The sequence below is a fragment of the Pelodiscus sinensis genome, chromosome 14 (genome assembly GCF_052426305.1).
Source record: "Pelodiscus sinensis isolate ZL-2025 chromosome 14, ASM5242630v1, whole genome shotgun sequence".
Classification (NCBI taxonomy): Eukaryota; Metazoa; Chordata; order Testudines; family Trionychidae; genus Pelodiscus; species Pelodiscus sinensis.
Genome location: NC_143065.1, coordinates 45,787,986 through 45,810,654, shown reverse-complemented (window position 1 = coordinate 45,810,654; position 22,669 = coordinate 45,787,986). Strand labels below are relative to the sequence as shown.

General features: G+C 46.8%; 1 protein-coding gene and 1 long non-coding RNA gene across 6 annotated transcripts in view; one reads left to right on the top strand and one right to left on the bottom strand.

Moving 5' to 3' along the window:
- Window positions 1-18,671, bottom strand: part of LOC149523618 (uncharacterized) — a 39,970-nt gene extending 21,299 nt beyond the window's left edge. For 2 of the 4 annotated variants that reach the window (XR_016350687.1, XR_016350685.1), the window contains exons 1-2: window positions 18,449-18,671; window positions 2,338-2,472 (exon numbers count right to left, since the gene is read on the bottom strand). This is a non-coding gene — a long non-coding RNA (uncharacterized LOC149523618). Of the gene's footprint in view, window positions 1-2,337; window positions 2,473-8,833; window positions 9,014-9,095; window positions 9,573-18,448 lie in introns of those variants that run through there. The other 2 variants (XR_016350686.1, XR_016350688.1) reach the window with 2 other exon arrangements.
- A 200-nt stretch (window positions 18,672-18,871) lies between these two features.
- The window catches only part of GOLM2 (golgi membrane protein 2), a 31,450-nt gene continuing 27,652 nt past the window's right edge, over window positions 18,872-22,669 (top strand). Inside the window, exons 1-2 of one of the 2 annotated variants that reach the window (XM_006132098.4) lie at window positions 18,872-19,387; window positions 21,488-21,542. In XM_006132098.4, coding sequence (XP_006132160.3) covers window positions 19,061-19,387; window positions 21,488-21,542 — 382 coding nt within the window. In that variant the 5' untranslated portion in view covers window positions 18,872-19,060. The remainder of the gene's footprint in view (window positions 19,388-21,487; window positions 21,543-22,669) is intronic. The other variant, XM_006132099.4, reaches the window with a different exon arrangement.

The following is a 22,669-nucleotide window of genomic DNA, read 5'->3' as shown; positions in this document are numbered from 1 at the left end:
GGGGCACCAGCAGAACCAGAGCCAGCTCCAGTGTCAGCATGGGGGCCAGCGGCAACCCCAGCCCCAGCGTGGACTGGGAGCCCCACAGGTTGGGGGGCTAGAGCACTGAGATCCCACTAGTTGGTTAAATGATTCAATGTTAGATTAACCTAGCATTCAACCGGTTAACTGATTAGCTGGGATTTTACATCCCTCTTGGAGACCCTATCCCCTCCTGCAGCATTCCTCCAAGTTAGCGGACAGCATTGCTGTCACCACTGTCATACACACTCTGTGCACAGGGCCTTGCTCTTCACCACAGAGCAAAACAGAACTTTGCCTAGGGCAAGATTGTGCCATATTTACTCTTCAGTCAATTTCATAGTCAGAGGGTTTTAAAATCCATCAATTTCATGAATTCAGATTTAAAAGCTGAAATTTCACAGAGTTGTAATTGTAGGCAGCCTGCCCAAAACGGAATTGGGTGGAGAAGAGGGGCAGTCACAGGTTACTGTAGAGCGGATGCAGTACTGCTACCTTTACTTCTGTGCTGCAGCCCTCTGAGCTGGGCAGCTGGAGAGCAGTGGCTCCTCGCTGGGAGTCCAGTTCTGAAGCAGAGCTGTGGCCAGCAGCAGTTCAGAAGAAAGAATGGTCTGTCTCATACCTTTCCTTCTGGGCTGCTACTGGAGGGGCGCTGCCTTCAGAACTGGATGCCTGACCAACAGCTGCTGTTCCCCATCCATCCAGCATTGAAGTAAAGGTGACAATGTTGTGACCCCCTAAATTCCCCTATGGGTAAGAACTCCCAACCTGAGAAACACTGGTCTCCCCCTGAGCACGGCACACAAAGACCAGATTTCACTGTTTGTGATGTATTTGGCAATTTTGTGTGCAAACCCAATGCATGTGACCATTCTGAGCCAGTGTTCCCTGTAAGCTGAGCGCTTGGACAGCCTCCCAGGAGAGATTCAAATGCTACCCAGGGATTAGCAGATCACCCACAGAGTCCACAGCCAGCCCCACTTGTTTCTATTGATAGTGCACATCTGCACATGCTGCGGTGCACAGAACAAAACTGATTCTGCACATGGGATGGAAAAAATTAGCGGAAACATTGTTCACAGCCTAACGCATTGTGAAATTTGGCCTTAAGCTTGGAAAAACCCCACACTGCTCTGTGAATATAGTGCTTTCCTGACACTTCACTTGCCACTTGTGTCCTCCTTTTTAGTTCTCAGAGTTAAGTGTTTTCTCCTATTCAAAAGATTTGCCTTTTTATTAGTTTTCATTATTGGGCATTTTTGTTAGAGAAAGCCTTATTTGGAGGTCAAGACATCTGGTCTTTACATCGCTTTTCTTTTTTCAATCACAGTATTGACAAAGGGAAACGTAATCACGACACTGAGCACTGTTAACTTTTTGACACTGGAAGCTGTGTTCCTATTCTCAGGGGTCAAAACCAAATCATTCCCATAAACTATGCCTCCCTGTTCTAAAGGATCTGCTTGTATAAACACCACCTGCATGTGTTCATTTGCAGTCCACAAAGCAATGATGTTACAAAGGTTTCCATACATTGGAGTCCTGGGAATCTTGTTTAATAATTTTGTAACCTGGCCCAACACCTGAGATTCAAGGCATGAAGATGAACAATCAGCAGAGTTCTCAAGCATGTGCACAGTCCCACTGAAATCAGAAGGACCATCACATCCTGGCTTGATTAGAGCCCCTCTGCACACACAATGTTAATTCAGCGACCCCTCGGCACTGTTTGGGCCTTGTTTAGCTCCTTTGACCAAGCAACAACTCAGTTACTTCCTTTCTCCTTCCTGATGGGGCACATGTCCAATATATTCCTCCATGCTGCACGGCACCAAACTGCCCCCATTTATCTTCACCACATCCAATTCTAGGGCTCCACAATTGAGGCTATAAGTAACCCCTAGTGATTTCCAGCTCAAAGATCCGGGATACATCAACAGGACATAGAGGGGGGCAGAAAAGGAGGGGATGAGATGCCTTAAATAATGGGATGTGGGCCACACAGACTTCCAAAGAAATGGTCCGGAGCCCCAGTTAACAGCCAGTTTGGCAAGAACAAAGCAGGATGTGAAGACTCCAGTGGACAAAACCAGCCTACTGCCTAAAACAAAGCAAGTGACTTAGTGCAGCAGTTGGTCTGTGTTTAATATCCTGCTAACATCAATTTTGTTTGTGATTTTCTCATCTATGCCAAATAAACTTGGCTTTTATTTACTGTGCCTGGGGCTTGAGTCTTCCCCCATGGAATATGAGTAACTTATTGATTTAAAAAACAAACAGCACAGCTGTAGCTAGATAAGTCATTGTTTGAGCTACCTGATGACTTCATGTGTCCGGTTCTCTGTCTCTCTCCCATCTGTTGGATTGCCATTGCAGATACAGCATGTCTCTCGGGAGATGTGTCTCATCCCTCCTACACCATTCCCTGCCAGGTATAGCCTTGTGTCTAATCTGGAAAAAAGAGGCGGGGGGGGGGGGGGGAGAAAGCACCAACCCAATTCAATGTTCTATTTTATTCAAACATCAAGGATGAATAGTTTAAACTATGCCCATTGGCCATGCCAGGAATGTAGCTTGCTGGAGACCTGTCCTCTCCTTACCTCACCTCTCATCTTTCACAAGAGGGACCTGCCAGCAGGGTGGCATAGGAATTGGCTACCCCAGTTCTATATCAGGTGGCTCCCCGAGCCCAAGAATCTCCAGTGAGGAAGAACAGGCTGATTCCCCCTCCCTTGAGTCGCACAATAATGGATCCTAAGCCCTGCTTTCTCTCTCAGGACAACTAATGCTCCATGGACACAATAGTGACTCATGTCTGTTAGGTGTTGAATACAAGATCATAAGGCTCATGTGATTAATACTAGGGATGTAAGCAACTAGTCCCTTAACTAGTCACTTCCCCAGCTTGCTGCCTCTATCAGAGACAGCAAGCAAGGGGATCAGGAGCTTTTCAGCCTGTCAGCTCTTAATACATTTAAAAGACAGAGCCGCAACAGGGTTAGCTCCTGTGGCTGGGAGCTAATCCCCCTGCGGCTCCCTCGCTTATCGACTAGTCGATGGAAACTAAATTTAACATCCCTAATTAATACTCTACATGGACAGCTCTTCTAGGCCTTGCATCAACTGAACTGCTACTTTTCCAATATTAATTTCAGAATCTTATTTATAGTGCAAAAAAACTGCCAAAGTTCTGCCACAGGGCTACCCTTTGCACATAGATGGCTTTGGCTAGGGTCCTGGGGCGCAACTGCACCCACAGAAATCAGGCCGGCTCAGACCGGTGATCTGCAGTATGGTGCATGGGTCACAGGGCCGCTCAGCACGGCAGTAGAAGCTGGGCAGAGTTTGAGCGAACAGCACTGTGACCCTGCATGCCAAGGGGCAACACCATGCGGGATTGGCCTGGCTGCACCAAATTCAGGTGAGTGGACGTGGAGTGCAGAGTGTGACGACGCGTCGGGATTTTCCCATCTCCTGCACCCCGAAATGGCATGAACAGACTGCACCAGCCAGTAGAATGGAGGTTGTTTATTGTTCCTCCAGCACAGCGCAGCACAGATGTAATCTGGTTACAGGAACTGGGGCTAAGAGGCCTCAGTGCCCCCCTTGAGATAGGGGAGTCCCAGCCCCCCTCCCCAGCTCCTTCTTCCCTGCCTTCCAGCCAGGAACTAACTTCCCCTCTTCCAGCCCTGCCCACAGCCAGGGCAGCATTCCACCTCCCTTTGTTTCTCCCCATGGGGGGCCGCAGGTCAGACAGGTTTTTGAGTCACCTTTGCATAATGAGGTTTTCCCTGCTGGGTCTTGCTCCAGACAGCAGAGGTCACCACAGCCCAGCAAGTACCCCCACTACGTCACACAGAGCCACAGCACAACTCAGGTTTGGGGCCCACCATCGATAGCCTGGGGAGTGGCATGCTTACACCAGCTGGACCCTGATCCCACTGTCATCAACACCATCATCCATTCCTGGGGGGCCCATGGCAACCTGCCCCACCAAGACCCCAGAGTAGGACTGGGGATGTCACTCCAACCAGCAGAAGCAGTGGGATCAAAGGGCATGCTGGCAGAGCTCCCCCCATTCTCACAAACAGGAGAGTGACCTGGGTTTATCTGACTTCTTGCACAGCAGCCAAGTGTTCCCTCTAATCTTCTCCATCCATGTGCAGAATAAGATTTGTTATGTGCATTGAGGCATGTGTGAATGTGCACCACCAACAGAAATACATGCTGCTGGCTCTGGGCACTGTGGACGCTCTGCAGGGACATGGGTATAAGAGGTGGGGAAGGCATTTGCCTTCCCAAACCACCAGCCTGGCCCCACTGATACTCCGTCCCCAGAACACCTACTGTAGATGCATCAGGAGCCTAGTGCTTGCCCTCCCCGTGGGAGCGTGGAGCCTGGAGAAAGGGGCAAGGCTTGGGGCTTGCCTCCACCTGCCCTACCTTCATCCACTATCATGGTGCTCTGCTCAGCATCTGAATCTTTCCTGAGCAGTCACTAAAGCACACAACACTGACCTGAACATACATTGAATAGGGAGGATCCATCTGTCCTTGCCCTTGAAAATCTCAGAGGGTTTTAAAATAGGACAGAAATGTTTTCAGAGGCACGTACTTTGTTTCACCTGCTGATGAGTTGGCCAAAGAAAGGTGGAACATCTAGCATGTGTCTAGAGCGTCAGACTAAGAGAGCCCTTTACAGAGTTAGTCAGCGACACCAGAGAATGCTGCACAAGGCTATTTTTAATTTGTAGCTTTTAGACTACAAGGAAAGCCAGCTAGGAATCAAAACCACTCGCTAAGAACAAGGCGCACAATGGAGCTGAGTATTCAGGTAGTCTCCTGTTTGGCACAGTTACTCTAAATCATGTGAATCATTTTAAAGGCAGGAGTACGGCTCCTTCCTAATTACTTTTTCAGCACAGCGCCTTCTGCCTCCACTATAGACAGTGAAGTCACCATGCCATCATAGATGGCTCTCACAGACCCACATCACCATGAACATTCAGGTACCAAGCCTCAAAACAAAAGGTTTCACTGAATCGTAAGTAGGATAATTATAACACTTTGACAAGGCTCAGAGGGGGCAGCCAGTGTCTGCAAAAACCATGAGGAGCCATGTGGCACCTTAAAGACTAACAGATTTATTTGGGCATCAGCTTTCATGGGCAGAGACCCACTTTGCCAGCTGCACGTAGTGGAAATTACAGAGGCAGACATAAGTACACTAGCACATGAAAAGGAGGGAGTTACCTTTTCAAGTGGAGGACCAGAGCTAACCAGGGCTTGACTGAATTGGATTCCTTGGTGCTAGTTCTCCATCTGATAAGGTAACTCTCTCCTTTTCATGCGCTAGTGTGTTTATGCCCCTCTGTAATTTCTACTCCACATGTCTGATGAAGTGAGCTTTTGCCCACGAAAGCTTGTGCCCAAATAAATGTGTTAGTCTTTAAGGTGCCACAGAACTTCTTGTTGTTACAGCACTTTGAAGTCTTTCATTCTACTTGCTCAAGAGGCAGAACAATACTCCTAAACTGATTGGCATGGCAGGGATCACACTGCCTCCTGCGGGTAGGAAGAAGTTTTGCACACAGCACATAATGCCTATAACAGAGTTTAAAGAGAAGCTAGATAATTTCATGGAGGTTAGGTCCATAAAAGGCTATTAGCCAGGGGATAGAAATGGTGTCCCTGGCCTCCGTTTGTCAGAGGCTGGAGAAGGTTGGCAGGAGACAAATCACTTGATCATTGTCTTCAGTCCACCCTCTTTGGAGCACCTGGTGCTGGCCACTGTTGGCAGACAGGCTACTGGGCTAGATGGACCTTTGGTCTGACCCAGTACGGCCGTTCTTATGTTCTATGTTAACGCCATTGGCTATGGTTGGCTCTTTTCTCTCTACTTTCTGCTTAGCTGTAATGCTTGGGGAAGTTTGTGGACTGACAGTACTGTAGACAGATGCTTTCTCTCCTTCTTGCCTTAAATGCATCTCAATCTTGAGATGGGGGATGTGGGAGAGAGGAGAGGTGAATTCTCCTGGCCTTTCTGCTGAGACCAGCAACCATTATACCTGGAGTGGTCATGACTTCACTCAGTACAGATTTGGCCACATTCATACCCCCCAGTTAAAAGGGGAAAGCTACAGACCCATTGCCACCATAACCAAGGTATCGACTATTTTCTTGCATCCCCATACAAAAGCAGCAGACAGACGTGACCATTAACGTACATGTTGGGAAAACAAAGAATTAGTACGATTTCAGCATAATTGCTTATAGTCCAGGGCACTCTCACTGAATCTCATAATCCTTAAAAAGGATTAATCAGTTCCTAATTGCTGATTAAGTTTAATCTTAATCTAGTACTTATGCCGTAATTGATGGGCATTGTATGCAACAGAGTTTTATAACAGTCCAATAAAGATGAAAAATTTTGCTTCAGTGCAATTGATTATTGTATTCATGAGACCAAGGTAGTATGGAAGACAGTACCACCTAGTGCTCAGATGCTGAACTGTGACACGTCTCTAGACCACTCAGATTACTAATGAAGCCCCTTAAGAGACTCAGTCAGACTATTTGTTTTAAACAGATGTGTGAATTAATACAATGTTGCTAGTTTTTCTTGAGTAAAAGAACTGTCATATAAAAAGAGTCAAATTGCCTGGGGATGTGTTTGGAGCCTTTCTGCCTCCGGAATTCTGGGAGGGATTAGACAAATTTTGCATAAACACAACACAATTGCCTAAACCTGTGAGGTGCTGAGTGTCCTCAACTCCTATTGGCTCTCATGTAAGCCAGAGTGTTAAGCCTCTGCCAGGAGTGGTCCTAAAGATAAGGAAAGGAAAAAAAGAAGAGCCATTTGTGAAGTTACACAGTGAGAGCTTTCCAAATGTACAGGTCCACTTATTTATACTCACATGACTAGGCAGGTATTGGATGGCTTAAGGAAGATTTACTTCTCACAACCAGAATATGTACATTCCTGAAACTCTAAGCTGTATAAGGGCCTACAGGTGAGACTGGTTTCCTCCTGCCTGCAAATAACTAGAAATGCAACTAATTAATGACACTTGGACATCTCTGTGCCTGATTTTCAGGCACAGTCAGATAAATATAGTTTCTATCAGCTCCTTCTATAATGTAAGTGGATTAGTAACACCTCTGATTATGAAAAAAAATGCTTGAGACCTTTTTCTGTGATGATCTACTACATCCATTCTTTAAGGCTGCTCTTTTGAAAAATGACAGAGGTAGCCATGGAATAAAGCAGCACCTTTTATTTGTCTTGCTTATATTCCCCAGGAAAATTCTGGTACACGGTAAAACAACAAGAGTCAGGGCCACACCACCACCCAACCAGCAGCAGAAGCAACATATAAAGTCTGTCCCAAACAAAACTGTGTGCCCGGAACATGGCCCTAGCAATAAAATCCCATCTCCAGCTCTGTAGGCATCAGATAGGCAAGAGACCCTCACCTTCTGGGTGAGAGAGAAAGACACACACTCTGCCCAAGCATCCCCTAACTATTACCAGACTGGTGATCTGCCCCCTTTCTGAGATGAATAGCTTTCTTCTGCTGCAAGTCTGCATAGTTAGTCCTGTACCTCAAGAAGTCCCATGGGAGAAATCTATGCCTGTTTCAAAGCAGGGAAAAGCAAAGCACACTACAGAACCTCTAGTGACCAGAAGGGTCCATGAAGATACTTAATTCATGGCAGGCTAGATTTACACCATAGCTTGCTATGAACGAAGTGTTTGTAAAGGCAAGCCCTTATGTTGCAAAGTCAAGTGGTCAAAAGCAAGCAAATACCATATTTCAGTTACCAGGCCAATTGTATTTCTGCCCACTCATGTGAATGCATTAAAATTAGCTTTTAATTACGTGACCACATTTTCCACAAAACTCCTATCTCATTCAGTGCACAAGCTGGGTATAAAAAAATTGGCAGAGTAAATGTTACATAGAGAATAATAATTCAAGCATTTGCTAGCTTTTAAATATTTGACTTTGCAACCTAAAACAATTAAAACAATGCTTTTTTTAAAGTATTTCTTATACACTAATTATCTACACATATAGATCATGCACAATGCACAGCCACACAAAAAACAACACATTGTACACTCGGAGGGCATCCTCTTCTCTGCCCATTACCTGACAGTATCTTTTCCTTCACAATACCAGACGCTGAAATCCAAATCACCATGAACTCTGCTATGCACAATTTTGCATGATAATTTCCATGCTAATGAGTATTAAAGATTACCATTACTCAGTACATATAGGATTTAAAGTGACCTGTGTTCTTTATCTAGTACGTCTATGTATTTCCTTTGTACTGGTCTAAGGGGTGTAATCTTATTCATTAGCAGCTGGTGCCTTGGTTACTGCATCCACCTGTGCCTGTTCCCCTCTCAGCTGGCAGAACATTTGAATTTAGCCCAAAACACACACACACAGTTCTTCCTGTGCCACAGCTCCTCCCTAGGGGCCCTCTCCCCTTAATAGCAGGGGGTCCAAAAGTCTTAGTATTCAGGCAAGAGGCAATCTCTTCTTCAACCACTGCAGTCCCAGGCACTCTGCTGGGTTTAGTGCCAGCTCTCACTCCAGCAAAGGAGGACTAGGAGGATGGGTACTTCCTCCTTCCCTTCCCTGGGAGACCCAACTGTATTCTAGTTACCACTCTGGCCCCACCAGGTATCAGAGCATGACAGTGCAGGAGTCTCCATTTCATCACCCCAGCTGACCACTTCTTTGACCCTATAATGACCTGTCTACATCTTCTATAGCCATCCCTCCAGCCAGCTTACCTTTCATTCCATGCCCCTTCCAAGTGAACAAAAGTCCAACTGAAAATACAGATCAGGAATTCTTCTACTCTCTCAAGCCCTGCTGAAGGCCCCTGCCCTGCACTCCCTTCCCCCCCCAAGCAAAGCATTGCCTCCCAGGGCTTTGCTCCGGAAGGTCCTTCTTCCAGCAGGTTTCCCCGCTGCCTGCCCTCCCCAGGAGTCTCCCTGCTTACAAACCACCACAGAAACATAACCACATCCCTATAGGTCACCTTCCACCTACCTTCACCACAAACCAGAAACCTGTTCTCTTTCCTTTCTCCGCAGCTCTTCCTGACCCTGCACAGCTGGAATCACTATTTGACACTGAGTCCAGAACAGAATCAGCTGAGGATTAACTGCTGGATCTCCAGTTCCTCTTAAAGGTCCAGCCAGCCTGTGCTAGGCTCCTGAAAAGGAAGAAGCTGCTCATCCTCAGTTTTCTGCAAGCTGTTGCAATGTCCAGGGTCCTATCCTTCCCCTACTTCTGTAGCCTGTTGGTAGACTGTGTATTGCAGCACTGTTCAGGCTACTTTTGTCAGGTCCTACCACACCCCAAATCAGCTCCCTCTTGGTGAGACCTGACACCAGCCCGGGTCTCACCAAGTCTAACCCTGTTCACAGATTGATCCATAGCAAGGCTTTCTTCTTCTCTGGTCATTTTCTGGGGAAAGGGAAGATCTCCTAACTCCATGTTCCTTCCACACCACATGTTATTTGTCAGCTTCTGTCCCACCAGACAACGTCCATTGGAAAATACTTTCTTCTGGGCTGAACAGAGATTGCACTCCCCCATCAGGAGCCCAGCACACAGTTGCAGGTGACAAACCTGTTCCCAGAGCCACTTCTTACAAAGGCCAGTTCTTTGGGTGAGGCAGATGTTAAATTAGGATTGCCACCTCTCCTGACTGGATGGATCAGATGCCATTCACAGTAAAGGTGTCCAGTTTGTCCAGTCCTGGAGTGTTGGCAACCCTATATATTACACACAGAAACTAAAAAAATGCTTCTCCTTTTCAACAGCTGTGCATAATTTCTAGTGAATCATTTCAGAATTTCTTGCTTTTCACGCTCACTATAAAGGTCATTTGTTGCAGAAGAAATATCACAAGCACATGAATGCCAGGAGGTCTGGAAAGGCACCACAGTAACTTCCATTTTAAAAAATACTCTCTCTTTTTTGCGAGTGTGATTTAAAGAAGGCATCCCCTTTCAAGCTGCCAGATTTTGCACAGATACTCCCCAACCACTTCTCACAAACAGATGTCTCTCCTGTTTTCCCAACTGGCTGGAAGCTTCAAATCAATTACTGTTCCCTGGAAACAAGTGTATTCTTTAGCCTGTTTTTCTCACAACATTCTGCCATTTCACCTGATTCAACCTCATTATAACCCCAGATGCTTCTCGACTTCTTTTCATAATGCAACATATATCAATAACAATCCCTTATCACAACCCTCTGAGACACTCATCCTCAAAAAGACTTCCAACACTGCACTTTTCATAAATATAACTCAAAGGGACTTCATTTACATAAAGAAATGTATTGATCTCATTGTCATTTTTTCCCAACCTGTTCTATGTCTAATTTTATCCCTAGAGGTAACACCACATATTTTCCCCAGTAGAAATCATGCTTTAATATTTGCCCTTTGCAGCCAAAAATTCATCCAGTCTCAGTGACTGGGAGATTGTTGTTTAGCTGTTTATGAACTAGGGATGTAAAAGTATAACAATTTAAATGATTAACTGCTAAGCACGTTAACAGTTATACAAAGGCTCCCACGCCACTCCACGCTAGTGGCTCTATGTCAGAGGCAGTAGTGCAGGGCTGCAGCCAACTCCCCGGTAGCAGGGTAGACGGGAGCCAGTATACACCAGGAACCAGCTTAAAAGTCAGCTTCCAGTGTGCACAGGCTCCCAGGGAGCTGGCTGCCACCCCATACTGCAGGTGCATGAAACTATGTAACCGCTGAGATTACCTATATACCCACTTTTTAACATCCCTGTTATGAACTAAACTCAGAACTCAGGCCAGTTGTTCAAAACCTTTACATTTTGTTAGGATGAAATTACGAAGTCAGCTCCCAACCTTCCAATGACCCTTTACAACACATCTCAATACTGGTCTCTGTCTCTCCTTTTCTCTCTATCCTTTTCTTTTTATTTTCCTTCTTCTCTTTCTCTTCCTTGTTCTCTTTGCTCTTTTTACAAGTGTGCGTGTGTATGCTCCTCTTCCCAGTGGTCCCTACTCCGCTAGCTTTAATTCCTGCTCCCATAAACCCCTCACTTGCTGGAAAGTAGCAGGTTGATGGGTGTGGAATGGATGTGTTACTGTCACCTAAGAATTAGCTGAGAAGCTTGGCTCAAGGAAGGAAGCTTGCCAGAGCTCTATCTATGTGAGCTGCTCCACTAGCTGCATATTTTAGGGGCAGTAATGGGAGCAGAAAGGGAAAGTGGAAGGAGCTTTTAAAGGCCTTGTCTACAAGAACCTCTGACATCGATCTAATCTACATCACTTCAGCTACACAAATAGCGTAGCTGAAGTTGACATACTTACCGCAGTGTCTTCTGTGCAGTAAGGCAGGGCTACTCAACACAGGTCCCGCAGCCTGTATGTTTGCAGCCCACGGTGCAGTTTGGGTTTACGTGGGGCTCAACACACGGCCCGTGGGTGGGATCCTTTGAACATGGCCTCCACTGAGAACACGCCCCACAATGGCGAGGTGTCTCCCAGGCGGGGTGAGCACTGAAAGACGCAAGTGGATGGGCAGTCTGGAACAGACAGGTACAGAGTGTTGGCATTTCTAGCCCACACGGAGGAGGTGCTGGGAGCACCCGTGGCATTATGTTAAAGAAGCTATTTGCATATATATTGGCATGTACATGCAACCACACTTAAGTTGCGGCCCTTGGTATGTGCTGTGAATATCATTGTGGTCCCCGGGGCTTCCAAAGTTGAGCCCTGCAGTAAGGTCAGCTCTCCTGTCTACGCTGACTACTCTTCTTGTACTGGTGGAGTTCCAGCATCAACAGAAGAGTGCTTGAAGATTGATTTATTGTGTATAAACAGATGCAATAAATCAACAGCTGGTGGATTGACTGCTGCAGTGTCGATCCACCACGTAGTGGAGGCAAAACCAAAGACTCAACTGCTGCTGTACCTGCAGATGTAACAGCATATTTAAAGAGTATATATGAATAAGGAGAAGATTTGAGGTCCTGCAGCCTTCTTTATACACACATAGATGCTGTTATTTCCTCTATGGCCTCACACCCCAGGAATAGTCAGGCACCCTCTATCCAGATTGGGACAAACAGTAATAAGCTTTTTGAAAGTTGCAGGGGACTGGGAGCTACTCTGGCTTTTGACAAGACAGATTGCTTTTACCCTTAAAAGACATGAAATCTCTTCCAAGACAGCTGATACTAGGAAAACCTGGGCATGTTGTATAATTCAAATAATTTGTTGTTGATAATGCGCTTTGATAAACTTTCCAAATGCAGAAAGAATTGTCAGACAAGTTTACAATTACTCTGCGACCGTGTTGAATACTAAGGATGCAAGCTGCCTGGTATTTCCAGAACTCAAGAACTCAGGGATCTGAATGTGGAAGAGGCTTGAAATTAGTTTAAGTAAAAATCGCAGAAACCATCTGAAGCCTACATTTTGTTGTCTGCATCTCAGATGACAGGAAAAACTCATAGGAAAAGATTGCAGACTAAAAATTCCAAACAGGTTATTAAACAAGAGCCTATAAGGAATGGGAGAAGGGATGGATCAGCAAAGAAAACTGTCCTTTCAGAGGTCAGAAAGTGCAGGGGGAAATTGAGAACTGCCAAGAAACAAGCAGAGTTGGACCTTGCAAAGGAGCTCAAAACCAATAATAAAAGTGGTTTTAGCCGTATAAATGAAAGACAAGGAAAGAAGTGGGACTGCAAAACACTGAGGATGGGTTGGAGACTGAAGATAATTTAAGCAGGGCCCAAGACCTAAACAAATATTTCACTTCAGTTTCTAATAAGGGGAATGAGGGTTTTGGGTGCAGTGGCATGGTAGCTAATGGGGAAAGGGATACAGAATCCCCAGGAGCAGGTCCACCGACGAGTCAAAGGTAGCAACTGCCTCAAGTACCAGTGATTCAAAAGAGCTTAGGGCTCCCAGTTGCTGCTGCTGCTGCTGCTATGGCAGCAGCCAGAGCCCTAGACCCTTTAATTCACCACCAGAGTCCTGGGCAGCACTAGGGACTGGCTGTGGGCACACAGCATGGTCTAGGCAGCATTTAGGGCTGGCAGTGCCAAGCCCCACTCTCTCTGTCCGAGGCCCTGCCCCTTCCAGAGCATGGAGCCGCTCTCCCACACCTTGCCCAGTGGCTCGGCAATTCTGTCGGGCCCCCGCCCATGAACAAATTAAGCCCCTAGAACTTTGTAAGGTAATGATGTTTGCGCCTTGACCTGAGCTCATGTAGCTACCAGCTCTTGATTTCTCTCCAGCGCTGGTGTGGCTATTTTTCTAGTGCTCTGTCATTCTGCACATCCTAAATTGTATTTTTTAAACAATTTTTTTCAAATGTGTTTCTTGAATTCAGTGGCAATGATTAATAGCTTAGGTTAGAAGCAGTGTTTATTTTTAGGTTATATATGTTAAAGCCTAAATTATGAGCTAAGAAAAATGTGGCTCTGTAAATAAACACACTGGAGCAGCTAGTTAGCAGGTTTCCCAAAGTGGTTTTGCAGACCACTGAGAAACACTTCTGAATGCAGTAGCCAATACCTGGACCAAAGCAACAATTTCTGATTCCTGCTTTAGGACACTTTACATTATTTCCTTGGTACATAAGTGAGATGGATTATCACCACTGGGAAGCAGGCTGGGAGTGGTGAGAAACTACTGCATCCCTAAAACCACTCAACGGAGCTGACCCAACTAGTACAGCTTCTTATGGCTGGAAAAACAGCCAGCCTAACCCAGGCCCTGTTATTGCCCAGTATGGCAGCAGGTGGTGCCATATACCCAAACTGAGCTACCTGAGAGAGCAGCTTTACCCAAGCCACTCAAATACATACCACAGACAGCAGCCAATTCTCCAGTTTTTCACTCACCTTCCCTCCCTCAATATTAAACTATCTTGCATTGCACTAAGAACTGTTCAGCATAGGCTCACAAAGTTCACCTTCTCTCCTTGATACGGAGAGGGTTATGCAACTGCTCCTGCCCCTCAAGCCAAGATTTCCAGGCACTTCACTCCAATCTCACTGGTTTAGATTAAAATACAAATGTATTACCTACAAAAGATAGATTTTAAATTATTATAAGAGACAGCAACCTAGGACACAGACCAAAGCAGATTACCTAGCAAATAAAATGCAAACTAAGCTCAATATACTAGATAGATTGGATATGAATACTGTAGTATTCTCACCCTCACTGATGACATATACTTAAGGCACAAGCTGCATTAGCTTTGTATCTTGGGTTTCTCAGGTCTTCATAGACAGGCTAGTAATCCATTTAGCCTGGGTCCAGCATTTCCCCTGGGTCAGTCTTTGTTCCTCAGGTGTCTGCAGGAGTCTTCTCGTGTGGAGTGAAGACAAACATGATGTCTGTCCCTGCCTTATGTAGCTTTAGCAAATGCCAAGAATCCTTTGTTTCTAAATTTGGTTCCCAGACTGGTTTGTGATAAAATACCAATATCCCAAGATGGAATCCAGAGACATGTGGCCTGGTCATATGTCCTTGCAATGTTATACCAGCCATTGCTAACAAGCTGGGCAAAATGCCTACAGGAAGGTTAAGTTATCTCACAGGCATTGTCTTTGCTGATGGGCCATTAGCCCCTTCTGGCTTCTTCACTGTGTATTGGAAAAGCTGGCTGTGTGTGTCACCCACACTAAACCTATTTGAAATACAGACCCCTAGTCAATATTCATAACTTCAGGTACAAACATGATACGTGCATACAAACAGGATAAGCACATTCCGCAAATCATAACTTTTCCAATGACAACTCATATGACTTATCATTATGAAGAATATGGGATGCAATATCACAGTAAGATCTTCAGCACTGTGTAGAATTTTAAGTTACTTTCCAGTTCTGAAATTTGGTTCCAGAATATACATTCTCATTACTTGGAGAACTATAATTTTGTAATAACAAGAGCAAGCCAAGATATTTGTGCCCAAAGACTTCAGGGCCCTCATAAATAAAAGACAAGGGACAAGCCCTGACATTTCTAAGGCGAGGCACTTATTTTAATGGCTCTCCACTTGCGACATAAGACCTCGGGATCTCTCCCACATATTTACAAGGTAGTAACCTCATCAGCCACAAGGCAGGCTCTTCCAAAGGACAGAATAGCCTCCTTTAAGGACTCTTCTGACAACGAAGGGAACCAGTCACCATGCCCAGCTCTACACACAATGTTCAAAATACTGGCTGTTCCAAGCCTGGATTTTGATTCCCCAACAGTGTCAGGCAGATGAAGAAAGCCTGACCCTTTGGATAGGGTCTCTGGACTCCTTCCTGCTCACCAATACATCTACTGGGATAAAATGCCTGTGTAGGTAGGGGCAGGAGAAAAGCCTTTCAGATCAAAAAGAAGCTAATTGCCACTCCCTTTAAAGAGCAAGATCAAGTCTTGTATCAGACTCTGCAGGACTTGCCACAATGCAGTCTTTCCTGCTGGGACGACTCTGACCTGTCACTCTACTGATCCCTTATTGGGTGTGTCTACACTGTAACTGTAGAGAGTCTCCAAGAATGCTAAGGAAGCAAGAGGTGTTGGCAGAAATCCAGGAGAGCCAATGAAAACAGGGTGTGGGGTTTTGAATTAGAAGCAGGACCTTCCTGCTTTGTGTGCCTAGAGCAGAGATGAACAGAGATTGAGTTAAGCCAGGAAAACAGGGATGGAATATTCATTGACATCCATGCCTAGGGAAGGACTAAATCTTGAAACTACAGATATGTAAGTAGAACTGGGAATGTTTAGTCCGATGTGATCAGGTTATTTTTGTTGGACTTCTCTGTGCTAAGCCTATGTACAACCCCCACCCTATCTTTTAAACTGAATCCCAGGGAAGCATAAGAACGGCCAGCCAGACTGGGTCAGACGAACAGTACATCTAGCCCAGTATCCTGTCAACAGTGGCCAATACCAGATGCACCAGAGGGAAGGAACACAACAGGTAATCCTCATGTGATCCCTCCCCATCACCCATTTCCAGTCATTCCAGAAGCAATTCTTTGTGCCTTCATCTTTATTTCAGTTGCTCTGTAACACCTACCAAGCAAGTAAAGTTTGTTTTTGTTTTGTTAATAAATAATCATCTTTTTAAAACCATAATCTGAATCCTCTGTCCTAGAAGGCAGGAGGTTGTCTAAGACTGCAAGCTCTGCGATTAAGGAATTTACAGGGTTTGCTTGCAAGCTGTCTCCAGAGGGAGGATTAAAAAGTTTGAGAATACCACACAGGAAAAAAAATCCCAAATGTGTCTTCCTGGATTGTCAAAGGGGTTTTTCAATTCTGTGGTGGCAGCATCCAAGGTCAGGGAATCTGTGAACTTGGGGAAGTTTTTAAATAAAAGCCTTTAGTAGCAGGAAATTTTAAAGTCTCTGGCAGTCCCCCATCCTTCACACTCAAAGTGCCAGAGTAGGGAAAATATTTTACAGGCTCCTTAAACAGCTTGAAGTTACCCTGCTTTTAATCTTTTGCTCAAATGAAAATTGATCATTTAATCTCTTTGCTTGGTCTCCTAGACAGTTTTTTTGAGTAAAGCCAACACTTGGCCTCTTACTTTCTAAGTGCTTTGTTTAGTACGTCATTAGTCTCTTGTGATGGCCCTTCTTACAGACCCATGGGCTGCGTCTAGACTGGCACGATTTTGCAGAAATACTTTTAACGGAAAAGTTTTTCCGTTAAAAGTATTTCCGCAAAAGCGCGTCTACATTGGCACAGATGCTTTTGCACAAAAAGTGTTTTTGCGCAAAAGCAACCGTGTCCAGTCTAGACGTGATTTTGCGCAAGAAAGCCCCGATCGCCATTTTAGCCATCAGGGCTTTTTTGCACAAAACAGTTCTTCCTTTTCTACACTGGCCCTCTTGCGCAAGTATTCTTGCGCAAGAGGGCTTTTTCCCAAGCGGGAGCGTGAAAGTATTTGCGCAAGAAGCCCTGATTTTGTACATTACAAAGTCAGTGCTCTTGCGCAAATTCAAGCAGCCAGTATAGACAGCTGGCAAGTTTCTGCGCAAAAGCACCTGCTTTTGTGCAAAATCTTGCCAGTCTAGACGCACCCATGCCGTTTTCTGCAGGGAGATCTTCTGGCTGTGACCTTCCACACCAAGGCTATGTCTACACTGGCAAGAAGTCTTGTGCAAGAACATGTCCACACTACCATGTGTGAGATGTGCTTTTGCACAAGGATATCTATGGGGCTATGTCTACACTCATGGCTTCTTGCACAAGTATGGCCGTTCTTGCCCAAGAATCCGCAGAACATCCACACTGTCCACTGGCTCTTGTGCAAGAAGATTTACAGTAAAGCGTGATAAGAGAGGGCTTCTTGAGCAAGCGCTACGCTCTTTTTTAAGCCCTCTTGCGCAGGAGTTCTTGGATGCTCTCTTGCGCAAGAAAGTGCTGATGGCCGTTTTAGCCATAAGGCGTTCTTGCACAAGAAACCCCTGCTGATCGTCCACACTGCCCCCTTGCGCAGGAGCTCCTGCACAAGAGAGCTTACACTGTTAGAAAAGAGCGTAGCTCTTGCGCAAGAAGCCCTCTCTTACCACACCGTAATGTAAATCTTCTTGCGCCAGAGCGGGCAGGCAGTGTGGACGCTCTGGGGATTCTCGCGCCAGAGTGGGCGGGCAGCGCGGACGCTCTGGGGATTCTCGTGCCACAGCGGGAGGGCAGCGCGCACGCGCTGGGGATTCTCGCGCCACAGCGGGCGGGCAGCGCGGACGCTCTGGGGATTCTCGTGCCACAGCGGGAGGGCAGCGCGGACGCGCTGGGGATTCTCGCGCCACAGCGGGCGGGCAGCGCGGACGCTCTGGGGATTCTCGCGCCACAGCGGGCGAGCAGTGTGGACGCTCTGGGGATTTTTGCGCAAGAACCCGCCGGTGCAGGCGTAGCCCCAGGCTTTGTCTTGGCTACATAGCTACTGCCGAGGTCCCTTCCAGTCCTGGTGGAAATGTAGCCGTGTTGGTCTGGTGCAGCTGAAACAAAAAACAGGACTGTGTAGCACTTTTAAGACTAACAAGATGGTTTATTAGATGATGAGCTTTTGTGGGCCAGACCCACTTCCTCAGATCAAATAGTGGAAGAAAATTCTCACAACCATATATACCAAAGGATACAATTAAAAAAAAGAACACATATGAAAAGGACCAATCACATTGCAGAACAGAAGGGGGATGTGGGGGGGGGGAGGTAAATGTCTGTGAGCTAATGATAGTAGAGGTGATCATTGGGGAAGCTCTCTTTGTAACGGGTGAGATAATTGGCGTCTTTATTCACATTTGAGTGTAAAGTGTGGAATTTAAGCCTGAATGACAGCCCTGCTACTCCAGGAGGTGACTGACAGGGTCGCCTGGTGCTCACCTCCCCTTCCCCGCCAGGCGCAGTAGGCAGCGGCCGGTGTCCGCCCCCCGGCTCCGTGCAGACTCCCGGGCACGGCACACTTGCTCCTCACAGGCGGGGCTGTCTCGGGGGGGGGGTGTCTCTGGGGGGCCGGCTCGCGGACCCAGCACACGGGGCTGCGGAGCCCCCGGCCCAACGGGCCCTGGCAGGCGACACCGGCTCACAGAGCGCGCGCGAGGCGGCCTGGACCTGAGCGCGGCAACCGTCCTCCCGCCCCTGCCTCGCGCCCGCTCGAGGCGGTTGGGTTCTCGCGCTCTCGCGAGAGCTGGAGAGGGAGGGGTGGCTGTTCTCGCGAGAGGTGGCGCGTGGCGGGGAGGGGGAGGCGGCGGCGGCGGCTGTTCTTGCGAGAGGCAGGGCGGGAACGCGGAAGTGGCGCCGCCGGGGCCGGGCTTGGGGGGGCGGAGCGGGAGGTGAGGCGGCCGCCGGGTCGCCCGGCCGCGGTTCCCGTGTGCGGCGCGCGGAGGCTGGGGCGAGCCGCGATCTCCCCTCCCTGCTCTTCGCCGCGCGCGGCCTTCGCCGCCCCTGCTCGGCTTCTCCCCTCAGGGGCGGGCGGGCCGCGCCCCCGGCCTGCCCATGGTGGGGTTCGGGGCCAACCGGAGGGGCGGCCGGCTCCCGTCCTTCCTCCTCGTGGCCCTGCTGGTGCTCATCGCCATCCTCGCCTTCAACTTCTGGAGCGCCTCGTCCCGCCAGGCCCTGCTGCAGGAGGAGCTGGCCGAGCTGCAGGGCCAGGCCCAGCGCGGCGAGGTGGCCCGCGGGCGCCTGGAGAAGCGCAACTCCGAGCTCCTGGTGCGCGTGGACTCCCAGCAGAAGCAGCTGGAGCAGAAGGAGGCGGACTGCAGCCACCTGAGCAGCCAGCTGCAAGCCAGGGACAGCCAGGCCGCCCGGTGCGAGGACAGCAAGGTAGCGGGGCGGGGGGGTCCCCCGGACGGGGGAGCGACTCTGCGCGTCCTGCGGGGCCTTCCTGTCTCCTTTCTCGCGCCCGATGTAGAGAAGGGACATAAACTTTAAGTTGCTACTGTAACGTCTTCTGGGACGAGTGAGTTCGGTTGTTGTCCTGACCATTGCAACTCCTCCTGGGTGCGATTGAATGGGCGCAAGAAACAAGCGCTAGGCTTTCCCCAGTGGGATCTTGCCTATTTTGTCATAACCTCGGAAGTGCGTTAATATGTTGCAGGTCAGCTCATTTTTTTAGCCTAGTTCTTGACCTTTTTTTGAATTTGTCAGTCCAGGATCTACCTCAAACCCAAATACCCCTGCCTGCCCCGTCTCCGACGCCCAGCCCTCCTCACTTTGTGAAGATGGGGTACAGGAGAAGGGGACAGTGACATCAGTGCCTCCTTACTTCTGTCTCCCTCACTCTGCAGTACAAGCAGGAGGCTCCTAGTAGGTGGCCCTGGGCAGGAGCAGCAGGGCCGCTGAAGTGCTGGCGCTTGTTAGCCTCCCCGCCAAACCAGTCAGGATCACCTGTCTGAGGCTCCAAGATCTACCGGTAGATCACGATCTACTGGCTGGTGACCACTGCGTAGGGGAAAGTCTGTGCCACAGGAGAGAAGATGCTTCCTCTTCACACTGTGGACACTTGGCTGTTTCTTAACTTTTTTTGTTTTGTTTGTGTTTTCGGGGCTTCAATTAAGAAAGGGGGGGTGAGGTATTAATACCTTTCTCAAATTATTTTTCTATATCAGGAAAGAGTTTCCTTTCAAATAGTCAAACTCAGGTATTTTACAGACAGGTAGAACAGGGTAGGTCAGCAGAAAGAAGGTCAGAAGCAGTACAGCTTCCTGTGAAAGGGGATTTCCATGAGAGGTTTTTTAAGGGAATGAATAATCCTATTAAAATTGGGGGGAAGTGGGAAAGGAAATCTTAGTCCCTCCTTAGAGCAGATATGGCATTTTTTAAAAACATATTCCATATGTCTGATTCCAAGATGTTAAAACTTCAGAAAGCAGGTGCGGTCTTGCCCCAAAGCGAAGGAGCATGTCCTTTGGTTCATTTTTAAAAGTAACTATGTTTAATCAGGAAGATAATTGAATTCTTTAACAACCTGGAAGCCATATTGAGAAATACTAATGACAGTTTTTGGCATCATTCTTTGGCCGTGCATGGTCAGAGACATTATTCCTCACTTCCAGCATTTTGCCTCTTTGATTTGTTCTGATATGAACAAATAAATAAATATAACATATTTTAGCAAGATGATAATGGCTTTATATTTACACTTACCTTTGCATTTGTTTTCTGATTTTAATTTAGAACTTTGACATAATACAAATATCTAATCAAAGGAGCCTTCATGGAAGTCTGGTTCCATCAGAGCTGAGGCAGATCTCTTAAACACATACTTTCGTATTAAATGTATTGTTTAAAGCAAATATTCTTGGTTATCTTGCTGTTGCATCTCACTTTAGAACAACTGAAACATTCTAAAGTGACTTTTCACCATTAATACTGTTTACTTTGTACTACTTAGGCTTGGACAGGGAAATTGTAATTATTCTGAGCTTTTGGGGGTAAAATACCATGTGATGAAGTGGGTCTTACAGACTAACAAAAATATATAGTATCATGCGCTTTTGTGGGTAAGGTACCACAGGACTACCTGTTAGTTAAGTTACAGACTAACACAGCTATTACTCTGAGATGTAATTATTATGTTCCGTTTTTTCATGTAGAACCACAGTGCAATCTTAATGTTGCAGCAAATGATATATATTTATGTTTAAATCTATTTTCTTTGGCTTTGTTAATTTCCAGAAAGTATTTCTATTAAAGATAGATTTAGCTAAACCTGTTCAAGGAGCACTTAGGGACTTAACTTTTAAAGGAAATGCATGATTGATTTATACTTGCAGCACCTTCCATCTATAGTTCTGAAAGCGCTTCACACAGGTTTGCAAAACTACACTTAATTGTGAGACCAAAATGTGTTCAAATGCTCCTGGCTTATTCAGGTGAAAATATACATTTTCATCTTTTAGAATAATTAAACTTTCTTTGCAGATCAAACTGCAGAACAACATATCCTATCAAATGGCAGACATACATCGTTTAAAAGGTAAGGAACTTACTACTTACACATCAAGTGTGAGAATAGCATAATTTTATTTTATGATGGAGATTGCCTATCTCCTAGAACTGGAAGGGACCTTGAAAGGTCATCGAGTCCAGTCCCCTGCCTTCACAGCAGGACCAAGTCCCACCCTGATGAATTTTTGCCCCAAATGGCCTCCACAAGGATTGAACTCACAACCCTGGGTTTAGCAGGCCAATGCTCAAACCACTGAGCTATCCTTCCCTCCTCATACTAACACTGAAATGTTTCCCTGGGTATTAATAAGTGCATGCTAAAAGAAAAATCTATATGTTTGATGCTGGAGTATTAACAAGTGGCAACTTGCATCCTTTGGGGTGGAAGTTTCATAAAACATTGTAATTCGTTATCTGGTTTCGATAGGGGCTGGGTGGATTTCTATATCTGCCTTTGCATGTTATAATGCAGTGGAGGAAGAGGATATATTTTAGCAAAAACTTCCAAAATACTCCAGAATGATTATCAATGTGAAATGTAATTTGTCTAGTGAGGCAGACATTATGACTCCGTGTTTCTCAAACTATGGGTTCCGAGCCCCTGGAGGGTCGCGAGCAGCTTAGAGAGGGGTTCGAGCAACTTAGAGGGGGGTCGCGGTATCACAAAGTTTGAAAAGCCCTGTTATTACTGAATGAGGGGGAAGAGAGGTCTTCTGACTCCTGCATAACACAGAAAATGGAATAGGACCAGAAAACTCCCATCTATGTGTGTACTGGGAAGATTGCAGCTGTGTGCCCAGTATGTTGCAATGTTTAGGCCATGACAAATTGTGAAATAAGCCCTTCCCTATGAAATCTGGTCTCTCCCTTCCTGCTTGGAGCAACCCAGCCAGGGAGCTCCTAGCTGCAAGTCCCAACTGGGCTAGGGAGAGAGAGGACTTTTCCTTGCCATGCATAGCCATTTTCACACTCAAGGAAAACAGACCCACCTCTGAGTGTCTCCCTCTGCTGCAGGAAGCTTCTGCTCCAGAGTTGTCTCCTCTGCAGGAGACTTGTGGATGTTTTCCTGCTCCTGAGAGTGCTGCAGCCAGGGAGGACCTAGCTATGAGTCACTGCTGGATGGGAGAGAGTTGGGACTTTTCCTTCCCTTGCATG